The sequence below is a fragment of the Scatophagus argus genome, chromosome 9 (assembly GCF_020382885.2).
Source record: "Scatophagus argus isolate fScaArg1 chromosome 9, fScaArg1.pri, whole genome shotgun sequence".
NCBI lineage: Eukaryota > Metazoa > Chordata > Actinopteri > Scatophagidae > Scatophagus > Scatophagus argus.
Window position 1 is genome coordinate 6899619 of NC_058501.1, and position 12582 is coordinate 6912200.

Below are 12582 nucleotides of genomic sequence, written 5' to 3' on the forward strand. Positions count from 1 at the left end.
GAGCTTTAACTACAATGTTCACTCAATACGAGTGTGTCTGGAGTAAACCCATGGACTTTTTTTCTATAACAGACATATGGTGATGGTCTTATTTGTTACATTCCCCAGTATTCTATGTGAATGATGTGTTAAAAAATGCAGAAATCTCCACCAAACATATCTCCACCTGAGCAGATGTATGTATGTCTGCAAGCACAACTCTGCCACCAACATTAAAAATAGTCACTAATGTCATTGAGCCTTTCTGCCCTCCATCTGACATGACCATTACATGCACCAATGTACATCACTGGACACAAAATGCATGTATCAGCCAATAGTTCTTTAAGTGTATGGTGGCTTCATCCACAACACCCACATCTAAAATTGCTATAGTACATACCATGCAGTGAATTGGGAACAATGTTGATATGATCATTATTTTTACTGTTAGAATACACAGAGGAGTTGAAAAACAGTGGAGTATTTATTTGATGCATAACTGTTTGCAAGGGTAGGTTCCATACAAAATGTTTATCATACAGATCTGAGGGTATCGGCCCTTATAAACGTATGATTAATTTACTATTGCACAGTTTAGTATCATTTACTCATTTTAGTCATTTTACAAAAGCTTTCATGCATTATAGACTTTGTCAAGTCTAGTTCAGTATAGTCCAAATGTCTGTTGGTTATTTTTCTCAACTGGATTGTAACATCTCCACACACAGTACCCTAATATTCCTATGTAATTGTGTTTGTATTAAGTGTGACCTCTTAATAAGCAGAGCCACTAAGAAGTTCTCACAAATAGGAGTGTGTTATTTTGGGCTTGCTTTATTTAGTTTTGATATATATAAATTTAGACTGTCCTCTCCATATAGTAGTAGTAGTAATAGTAGTCTGTATCATTACATATACATTATGTGTATGTGTAAATTTATGCAAATGGCTCTCTTGTGACAGTTTATTCAAGTCAGTTGATTTTTTTCTGTTTTTGTTAGTTAAGGAACATCATTGTCATGGTTTTTCTAGACTTTATAATACAGGAATTACTAAAATCTACACCAATAAAATTATTTGTTTTTTTCTTCCATGAATACTCCCTGGAGTATTCAACAGTGGATTTATTTGGGAAAAAAAATAGTGTGGAAAATAAAAATAGTCAATTTCATCCTCTAAAAAAATAAATAGCTTCACTATGGGAGTGTTTTGACCTCTATACAGCACGCAAAAGCAGAGTGCATTGTAAAAATTACATAATTTTCTAAGTAATAAACAAAATACACAATTAAGATGCAAAAGAAAACTTTTCATATAAATAAATTATGTATAGAATATATGTGCTTCAAATAAATACCTATTGTAACTTCTATTTTCTGTTTTTTTTTTCTGTCAGATGGCTGACGCACAGCAGAAACAAATTGAACACGAAAAGACAGTGCTCCAGCAGACATTCCTGACAGAAAAGGAGATGCTGCTAAGGAAGGAGAAGCAAATTGAAGAGGAGAAAAAGAGGCTGGAGAGCCAGTTTGAAGAGGAAGTCAAAAAGGCCAAAGCTCTCAAAGATGAACAGGAACGCCAGAGACAGGAGATGGAGGATGAGAAGAAGAAACTCCAGGCTACTATGGATGCAGCTCTCAACAAACAAAAGGAGGCTGAAAAAGAGATGCAGAACAAGCAAAAAGAAATGAAAGAATTGGAGAAGCAGAGACTAGAACAGGAAAGAATTCTTGCAGAGGAGAACCAGAAATTGCGTGAGAAGCTGCAACAGCTTGAGGAAGCACAGAAAGACCAGCCTACAAGAGAAATCAACATTCAGACTGACAAAGTCCCAGACAAAGAGCTCATCCATGTCACAATGGTTGAGACTACAAAGAAAGTTTACAACGGCCAAAATGTTACTGATGTAGTAGACAGTATAGAGAAGAGACCAGATCCCTTGGCTTTTGACGGCATTCGTGATAAGGTACCTGCAAGCAGACTTCATGACCTTGGTCTGTTACCCAAGAAGGAGTTTGACAAGTTGAAAAATGGTAAAACCACTGTTCAAGATCTTGGTGAGACCGAAAATCTAAAAAGAATTCTCAAAGGAAAGAACTGCATTGCTGGTGTTTTGACACCATCTAATCAAAAAATGTCAATCTACCAAGCATCAAAAGAGAAAAAGATTACTCCAGGCACAGCCTTGATCCTTCTTGAAGCCCAGGCAGCCACAGGTTACATTTTAGACCCCATAAAGAACCAGAAACTTAACGTTAATGAAGCTGTCAGGGAAGGCTTGATTGGCCCTGAATTGCACAACAAAATGCTTTCAGCTGAGAGGGCAGTCATTGGTTACAAAGATCCATACACTGGTAGGAAGATTTCTGTCTTTGAAGCTATGAAAAAGGGTCTGATAGAACATGATCATGCCATCAGAGTCCTTGAGGCTCAGCGTGCAACTGGTGGCATCATTGACCCCATTAATAGTCACCGTGTGCCTGATGAAATAGCCTATAAACAGGGACAGTATGACGTTGAAATGAACAAGATTATGGAGAACCCTTCAGATGACACCAAGGGATACTTTGATCCCAGCACTCAGGAACCTTTGACATATTCTGAGCTAATGGCGAGATGCACCACAGACCCTGACACTAGTCTGCTACTTCTGCCCATCACGGACAAAGCTGCTCAGTGCTCCAGTATATACACAGAGGAGGAGACCAAGGATGTGTTCAGCAAAACAACTGTGTCAGTACCATTTGGAAGATTCAAGGGAAAGACTGTCACCATTTGGGAAATAATCAATTCTGAGTATTTCACTGAGGACCAGAAGAAGGACCTTCTTCGTCAATACAAGACAGGCAAAATCACAATTGAAAAAATCATTAGGATTGTGATTACTGTGGCAGAGGAGAAGGAGAAGAAAAATGAAATTACCTTTGATGGTTTGAGAGCACCTGTTCCTGCCACTGAACTTCTGGAATCCAAAATCATTGATAAAGACCTGTACAACAAATTGCACAAGGGCAATAAAACAGTCAAAGAGGTCTCTGAAATGGAGCCTGTCAGCAAAGCACTGAAGGGTACAAACTGCATTGCAGGAGTAGTTATTGACTCATCTAAGGAGACAATGTCCTTTTATCAAGCTATGAAGAAAGACATGATGAGGGCAGGGCCTGCCTTGAATATGCTTGAAGCCCAAGCAGGAACAGGCTTTGTGGTTGACCCTGTTCATAATCAGAAGTACACTGTTGATGAAGCTGTCAAAGCAGGTGTTGTTGGTCCTGAGCTGCATGAAAAACTCCTGTCTGCAGAGCGAGCTGTTACAGGCTACAAAGATCCTTACACTGGGAAGACTGTATCTCTGTTCCAAGCAATGAAAAAAGATCTCATACCTAAAGAACAAGGAATCCGACTACTTGATGCCCAAATGACGACTGGTGGCATTATCGATCCAGTAAACAGCCATCACATTCCTCATGATGTGGCCTGCAAGAGGAATTATTTTGATGATGGAATGAAACAGCTTCTCAGCAGCCCCACTGATGAAACTAAATGCTTCTTTGACCCCAACACAAAGGAAAATGTGACATACTCCGAGCTCTTCAAGAGGTGTGTCACTGACAAGAAAACTGGTCTCCCACTTCTGCCTCTTTCTGACGAAGCAATCAATGCAAAGGAGGAGCTAACATACACTGAAGTTCAGACAAAAGAGGCCATGACTCAGGCAACTGTGGAGCTTGATTCTGGACCATTTAAGGGTAGGAAGATGACCATCTGGGAAATCATACACTCTGAATATCTCACTGAGGAACAAAGGCTTGACCTGCTTAGACAGTTTAGGTCAGGGAAGCTTACAATTGAGAAGATCATCAAAATTGTTATCACAATTGTAAATGAGAAAGAGGCAAAGAAACAAGAAAAATCCAGCTTCAAGGGACTGAGAGCTCCAGTCCCCGCAAGCTCTCTGCATGATTCCAAAATTATTGACAAATCAACGTTTGACCTCCTTCAACAAGGAAAAACAACACCTAAACAAGTCAGTGAGAATCCCAATGTCAACAAATATCTCCAGGGCTCTGATAGCATTGCCGGCATCTATGTGGGGCCAACAAAAGAGAAAATAAGCATTTATCAGGCTATGAAGAAGCATCTTCTCAGACACAACACTGGTCTTTCACTTCTTGAGGCCCAGGCTGCCACTGGGTTCATTGTGGATCCAGTTAGGAACCAGTACATGTCAGTAGATGAGGCAGTGAAGTCACGCCTTGTTGGTCCAGAGCTACATGAAAAACTCCTCTCTGCCGAAAAAGCTGTCACTGGCTACAAAGATCCTTTCACAGGCAACAAAATCTCCCTCTTTGAAGCAATGCAAAAAGATCTTATCTTGAAAGAGCATGCCATGCCACTGTTAGAAGCACAGATGGTAAGTGGAGGAATTATTGACCCTGTAAACAGTCACCGTGTCCCAATTGATGTTGCATATCAGAAAAACTTTTTCAGCAAAGAGACTGCTAAGACCCTATCTCAACCAGGTGATGGTAACAAAGCTTTCTCAGATCCAGAAACCGATGAAAATGTTACCTACAGACAGCTTAAAGACAAATGTCAAAGAGACCCGGAGACAGGCCTGTACATCCTTCCACTTTCAAAGCCCCAGTCTCCAACAGTTGTGGAGAAGACATACCTCTACACAGAGGAGCAAACACAGAGTGATCTGACCAACACCCAAATTGACATTCCAATTGAGGGCCTTGCTGACAAACCAATGAACCTCTGGGATGTCATGAACTCAAATTTGCTTCCAGAGCAGGAGCGACAGAAGCTCATGGATGAATATCGCTCTGGTAAAATCACTAAAGAGCGTATGATCATCATTATTATTGAGATCATGGAGCAGAGAGAGATCATCAGGAATGATAGTCCACTGTCATATAAGACTATCAGGAGAAGAATAACTATTGAGGAGCTCTACAATGCCCGCATCATTGACTTGGAGACATACAACCTCCTTAAAGAGGGTAAGAGGGACATCCGTGACATAATGGAGATGACCAGCGTCAAACAGTATCTCTATGGCACAGGCTGTGTTGCTGGGATCACGACTGACTCAAGCTCCAAGTTGAGCATATACCAAGGAATGAAGAGAGGTTTTATTAATCCAGAAATAGCCCTCAGCCTCCTAGAAGCACAAGCTGCTACGGGATTCATTGTTGATCCAGTTAAAAATGAAACACTCACAGTTGACGAAGCTGTTCGCAAGGGTGTCGTCGGACCTGAGATCCATGATAAACTCCTTTCAGCTGAGAGAGCAGTCACAGGATACAAGGATCCATACAGTGGAAAAATAATATCTCTTTTCCAGGCGATGAAAAAGGACCTTGTTCCAGAGGATTATGCTCTGAAAATGTTGGAGGCGCAAACAGCCACTGGTGGTATTATTGATCCTGAATTCCAGTTCCACCTGCCAGCAGACATTGCCATGCAAAGAGGTTATATCAACAAGGAAACCAATGAAAGGCTAACTGACAATGTGAAAGGATTTGTTGACCCGGTCACTGAAGAGAAGTTATCATATGCACAACTGCTCAAAAGATGCAAGTTAGATGGCGGGTTACGTTTACTCTCCCTGGGAGACAAGAGGCTGATGTTTAAGGGTCTGAGAAAACAGATCACAATGGAGGAGCTGCTCCGCTCACAAATTATTGACCAGCAGACAGCCACTGAACTGAATGAAGGGCTTATTTCAGTGGAAGAGGTTAGCACTAGACTATCAAGGTACCTTGAGGGCACAAGCTGTATTGCTGGTGTATATTTAGAGTCCACAAAGGAACGTCTATCTATATACCAGGCCATGAAGAAGAACATGATTAGGCCGGGCACTGCATTTGAACTGCTTGAAGCACAGGCAGCCACAGGTTATGTAATTGATCCAATAAAAAACCTCAAACTGACTGTCAACGAAGCAGTGAAAATGGGAATTGTAGGTCCTGAATTCAAAGACAAGCTCCTCTCTGCTGAACGTGCAGTGACAGGATATAGAGATCCTTACTCAGGCAAAACTATCTCCTTGTTCCAGGCCATGAAAAAAGGGCTAATCCTGAAAGATCACGGTATCCGTCTCCTTGAAGCCCAGATTGCCACTGGTGGAATCATTGACCCAGAAGAAAGTCACCGTCTGCCAGTTGAGGTGGCCTACAAACGAGGTTTCTTTGATGAGGAAATGAATGAAATCCTGACAGATCCATCTGATGACACCAAAGGCTTTTTTGATCCCAACACTGAGGAAAACCTAACCTACCTCCAGCTCATGGAGAGGTGCATCACTGATCCTGACACTGGTTTGGTGCTCCTGCTACTGAAAGAAAAGAAGAGAGAAAGGAAGACCTCTTCCAAATCCTCAGTTCGTAAACGCAGAGTTGTCATTGTAGACCCAGAGACAGGCAAAGAAATGACTGTATATGAGGCCTACAGGAAGGGGCTCATAGACCACCAAACCTACCTGGAGCTTGCTGAGCAGGAGTGTGAATGGGAAGAGATCACAATGACCTCCTCTGATGGTACTGTCAAATCCGTTATTATTGACAGGAGGTCAGGGAGACAGTATGATGTTGACGATGCTCTTTTGCGCGGCCTCATTGACCAGAATTCTCTTGATACATACCGATCTGGAAACCTGTCCATCACAGAATTTGCTGACATGCTTTCTGGAAACATGGGGGGCTTCCGCTCTCGCTCATCCTCCTTTGGTTCTACCACTGGTTCCACTTACTCCTCTCCTATGAGCCCCATACCCTCCATTAAACCACCTGCAGTCATATGGAATGACCCAGCAGAGGAGACAGGCCCTATAGCTGGAATCTTAGACATAGACACACTGGAGAAGGTGTCTATCACTGAGGCTATGCACAGAAACCTTGTAGATAATATCACAGGCCAAAGACTGTTGGAGGCCCAAGCCTGTACAGGAGGAATAATTGATCCCACAACTGGGGAGAAATTCTCAGTCACTGAAGCTACAGAAAAAGGCCTTGTTGATAAAGTCATGGTTGATCGTCTCAACTTGGCTCAAAAAGCATTCAATGGATTTGAAGACCCCAGAACTAAAGTGAAGATGTCTGCCTCCCAGGCTCTAAAGAAAGGCTGGTTGTATTATGAGGCTGGGCAGCGTTTCCTTGAGGTCCAATATTTGACCGGTGGACTTATTGAGCCTGATGTGGAAGGCAGAGTGTCACTAGACGAATCCATCAGGAAAGGCACAATCGATGCCCGTACTGCGCAGAAACTGAGAGATGTCACTGCTTATTCTAAATATCTAACATGTCCAAAAACCAAACTGAAAATCTCCTTCAAAGATGCCATGGATAAAAGCATGGTTGAGGAAGGATCTAGCCTAAGGCTTCTGGAGGCCTCTTCACAGTCCAGTAAAGGCCTCTACAGTCCTTACAATGTCAGTGGCCCTGGATCTGCCTATGGCTCCCGGACTGGCTCAAGGACCGGATCTCGAACTGGCTCCAGGAGAGGCAGCTTTGATGCTGGCTCTGGTTTCAGCATGAACTTCTCATCATCCTCCTTCACATCCACTTCATCTGGCTACAGCCGCAGATTCTTATAACTCTGTTCCTAACAACTTGTCACTAAGAACCAACAATACTAATGCACTTTACAGTTGCATTTTTCACCAGAAAAAAGAATTACACTAACAAACAAAATATAATTTATTTATTCTGTTCTGCCTAGGTTATTAATTTTTCATATATAAAAGATAAATAAACATGTGCCTCATATATGGTGGCATAACAAAGCATTGCTAACTATATAAGATATTAATTCTCTGTCTAAAGTCACTTTATATTTTTAAAAGCAAATCATGACATTTCTGCTTTTTAAGTGACTTTACAGTTTTCATTTTACATCTGTTAATTGTATAATTGTGCTTTTTGAAACTAATATATACTATATGTATGTCAAACAGAAATATTTTTCCAGTTGTTTTCAACAGAAACTGAATGTCAGCATAGTTCTAATGTTTTTTTTAACCAATTCTAAAATACATAGATGCCTTCAAATCTCTGAATGTTTGTATAGCATATGGACAGAATTTGTATTAATCATTTCCTCTTTTGCCAAAATAAATGATCTATCCATGAGACACTATAGAATGACTGACAACAGGAATATTGCACTGAAAGGAAGTGCCAGAATTAAAATAATGCAGAATGTACTGAAACCAGTTTCACACCTGTCATTACCTTGTACTTATGTCCATCTATATTCAGTAGACTTTTGCATACTTCATTACCCCATTATTTTAAACACTCCAAGTTCTGGATTCTTTATATTCATCATCAATCAAGTGTTCCTGGTAAATCCCAAGATGATGTCAGACTTGATCCTGCTCTCCCATACAGACCTGCCTCCTGTTATTATTCATCTTGTAAGTTAAAATTAATTTTTATTATTTACCGTTTTTTTTTATTATTATTTTAGTTGATTTTGATCACATCTCAGCACCTAAATTATGTCATTTATTTGTGCCATTTTTCCCTATCACACACACTTATCATGGTGATATGACAAGTGAACTATTTCTATTCAACATTCTCATTACAGCTCTTTTTTTTGTCCTGTTCTTTTTGACAGCTGCATCAGTCCCTCAGAATGCAACATATGAGCACAGATACTCATTTGGCCAGAGCACATGATCCCATCAACTTGGATGGCTTTGTGATTCCGTGTCATCCTCATGCAGTTATACAGGTACAGTATATATATAAGTTAAATAAGTTAATATAAGTTTCATCAATTTTTTTTTTGCAATTTTTATTTCTATTTTCCTCTCTCACTGCATGGTTTGATTTATTTTGATTTCAATTCACAGTTTTTTCTTTTGTTTCTAGATCTGCCATTGAGTATGTCCTTTCTTCCATTGCACATCATATTTGAAGAAAACAGAGGCTGAGTCAACCTGACACCATCTTGGGATGCCTTTCTAGGAACACTTTTCTTTTAGAAACTTTTTCATGTATTTATTACTTAATAATAATAGTGATATTCAGTTGATATTCATCCTGATATCCTTTTTTTAGAGAACTTCAAAGCATACACACAATTGTGTGTATATATATATATATATATATATATATGTTAGTCCAACCAAAAGGCGAATAAGATACATTTGAAGAAATTACTTATGATATAGCACCACATTGCATGAATGTATGTATCAGTTGACTGCTTGCCACAGATTTCATTTGCAACCCGAAAAAGAAGCTTGAAGCTTTAATTTACTAGTTATTTTTCCACAGAAGGCATTTCTGTTATTTACCTTTGTAAATCATTTTATTGCGTTTTCATCAAGTTTTTGATATATTATGAATTTACTTTGCATGTTCTACTAACTTTACAAAGGATATTTGGGAAAAATGTTAGTGTAAAATAAATAAGTGTGTAAGACAATTGCAGATGTAACTGCTTATTTTTATTTTATCATTATATAAATTCACAAACTAACTGGTTTATTTTGCTTATGGGGAAGATTTGAATGATATGGTTAGTGGATTCTGTTGTATGTTCTGAACGTTACACAATGTTGTAAATAAATATACTCTGAAGAGACCCCCTTTTGTCATTCATACATCAATAACTATGCATCTGAAACATTTTTATTCATGTAGAATGTGTTTTTAGTGCTGTTGTCTAAAGTTACATTAGGACACTAATGACTAGTGGAGCTAGTTCCCTATGTTAATGTTTGATCAAACAGCCATAATATTAGCTTGATGTTTTGCACATAATGTATATAATTATGTAATATGAAAATTGTAAACATGTTATAGTGGAACAACAATACCATAATTTTCCAATTTTTGTCTTCTTAACCACTGTGCAGAAAGTCTATTTTATTTCATTAAAGTGGCAACCAGTAGATATAAGAGGAGAAAAGACTGCATTATTATTCTGTGTGAGGGCTCTGTTGATTAACCTAGTGGCTTGCCAGTGGTATGAATCAGGAAAGTGCAGTAGCTGACCACGTGAGGGCAATGTTAGACTGACCCACATTCATCCATAGCTACATAGTCCATTATCTGCTCTACCAATAATTGTGTTATGAACCCACTGTGGTCTACTGTAAGGATTAGGTATTTGTCAGATAAATGGTGGTTTAAACCAGATGAATAAACAATACTACCTACCGAATACCTGATATCATTTTGTGGGAAGCTTTTACATGATGATCAGAAATGTGTTCTGATCATCATGTAAAACACCTGAATCATACAGGTATTTAGAATCTCTTCCTACCAGATGTAAACATATTTTGTGCTACTTTGTGTGCTATCATTAGCCGCTGGGTTTGATGGAGGAGCCTGCCAACAGAAGAAATGGTGCATTTACCTCTGAGAATTCTTCACTCAGCTCCCTTGACTACTCTGATCTGACCCTTTCCCTCCCAGCTCTTCCTGAATCAGATGCTGCAGGCAGGGAGGTAAGGACACAGGGAAAGGATTAGTTTTCAGATCTCATATACAGTAATGAACTGAAGAGTTAGCTCAAACAGCTGGAAATCCTATAAACTAAGTTAAGAACACACACTGATCATATACAAAATGATCATTTTGTATATATATTTTTTCCTGGTGGTCTCTTGCAGAATAAAGGACGTGCTATGTTTGGATCACCAACGGCCACATCACAGGATCAGAGATATTGGTATGCTATTTATAAGATTAATTCATTGTTAATAGAATGCCACAATAACAGGTAACATGTGTCTTTGACTGACAAATTATAACATCTCTGTAAGTTTAATTCTCAATCTTTAAGAAAAAGTATCAAGAGTATTAGATTTTGTCAAATGTAAGCACCAGTGCCACATATATATGCATAGATGCTTTTAAATTCAATTTATTATATAATCCATGTCAAACTTGCTTGATTGAAAGTGGTTACCAAGAGAAAACAAACAAAAAAGAAAAAGCCGCAGTTGGTCAATGGTGTCAGTTTTATAGAACGGTGAGCCTGCATTTGCAACAACACAGACATTAAAGACATAGAGACATATGAAACGTGAGCCATGGTATAAAACATCTAACTGAAACATACTGAAACAGTAAGAGGTTCCAGCCCAGCAGACAGAGAGACGATGCCTCCCTAATGAGACATTTTTCTAAGCCCTGATTATGCCATTGATAAGAATAATTATTCTTAAAGTCTTTGTTTTACTGTGCCTTAGTGGTCAGTTCTCCCAGTTTTCTTCATTGCCCCGATCACAGTCAGAGATCATTTGAATTTCAGTTTTTTGAAATAAAAATAAGGCTAAAGTACGCATTTGCCTTCACAGTTCTACATTTATTCCAAACCACACTGTATTATTTATTATTTATTTACACTGAATGCAGTGTAAATAATAACTCACAATTTTATGCTTCTCACAATAAACGAAAATTGAGACAATAAAGAAATACCTCAATATTATTATTTGTTTGGCTTGATTTAGTTCATCCTTTTAGTGCATGTGCTACATTATATGTTTAAGATACCTGGTTGTAACATATGATCAATATAATCTCTTTTATATTGCCCCTATTCTCTTAGGAGGGATGAGGAGGACTTGAGTCAATGGCAGTGTGAGTTCAGGGGTCAAATCAGAGCACTGAGACAGTGGCTGAAGAGCATGGAGATGAGGTTGCCTCCTCTGGATCCTCGGGTTAGTTGAGTTTACTATTTGTTTGTTGTCTCAACCATCCATTCATACATTTTCTGTACCACTTATCTGTCAGGGTGGTGGTGAGGCTGGAGCCTATCCCAGCTGATGGGTGAGAGGTGGGGTACACCCTGGACTGGTCGACATCAATTGCAGAGCTGACACACAGACAGACAACCACACACTCACACCTAGGGGTAATGTAGAGTAGCCAATTAAGCTAATTGTGGGAGGAAGCCGGAATACCCAGGGAAAACTCACGCAGGCACAGGGAGAACATGCAAACTCCACACAGAAGAGTCCAGACTGGGATCTGAACCTGGAACCCTCTTGCTGTGAGGCTACAGCGCTAACCACTGCTCTGCCTCACTCCACTCCTCTACCTTACCACAAAAGTTATTCTGTTAGGTCTTTGCTTCTTCTTTCCCTCCCTCATTATGTATGTCCAACTGTGAAAGTTGTTCTGAAGGTTACAAAGACACTTGTGGGGTCCTATGTTCTCATCACACTGGGAAACAATGCTACAACATTACATTATTACATTATTAAGACAACAGTAGGGTTAGCAGGCATTTCAATAGGCATTGCAAAACAAATCAGAACATTAAAAAAAAAAAGATTTTGATTTGAAGATGATAATTTGATCATTTGAAAATGTCAAATATTAGATATTATATATTAGAAAAGATCTTCAAGAAGAGTTTCACTAAATTCATTGTTCATCCTTTGGGAACCTTTGATAGTTGTTGAGCATTCTTGTCTGGACCAAAGTGGTGGAACAAATGACAGATACTGCTACGTCGCCATTCCTAGAACCACATCATTAGGATAGTTAAAACTCCCAGGAATGTTCCATATATGAAGTGAGACAGTGACCAAACAACTGTAAATTTTTGTTATGTATGTAT

General features: G+C 39.2%; 1 protein-coding gene across 15 annotated transcripts in view; it reads left to right on the forward strand.

The window, feature by feature from the left end:
• LOC124064434 (plectin-like) overlaps positions 1-9585 on the forward strand; it is a 119368-nt gene extending 109783 nt beyond the window's left edge. For 14 of the 15 annotated variants that reach the window (XM_046398897.1, XM_046398898.1, XM_046398899.1 and 11 more), the window contains 3 exons: positions 1379-8404; positions 8611-8727; positions 8868-9585. In XM_046398897.1, the coding sequence (XP_046254853.1) occupies positions 1379-7582 (6204 nt within the window). In that variant the 3' untranslated portion in view covers positions 7583-8404; positions 8611-8727; positions 8868-9585. The remainder of the gene's footprint in view (positions 1-1378; positions 8405-8610; positions 8728-8867) is intronic. The other variant, XM_046398890.1, reaches the window with a different exon arrangement.
• Positions 9586-12582: the final 2997 nt, after the last annotated feature.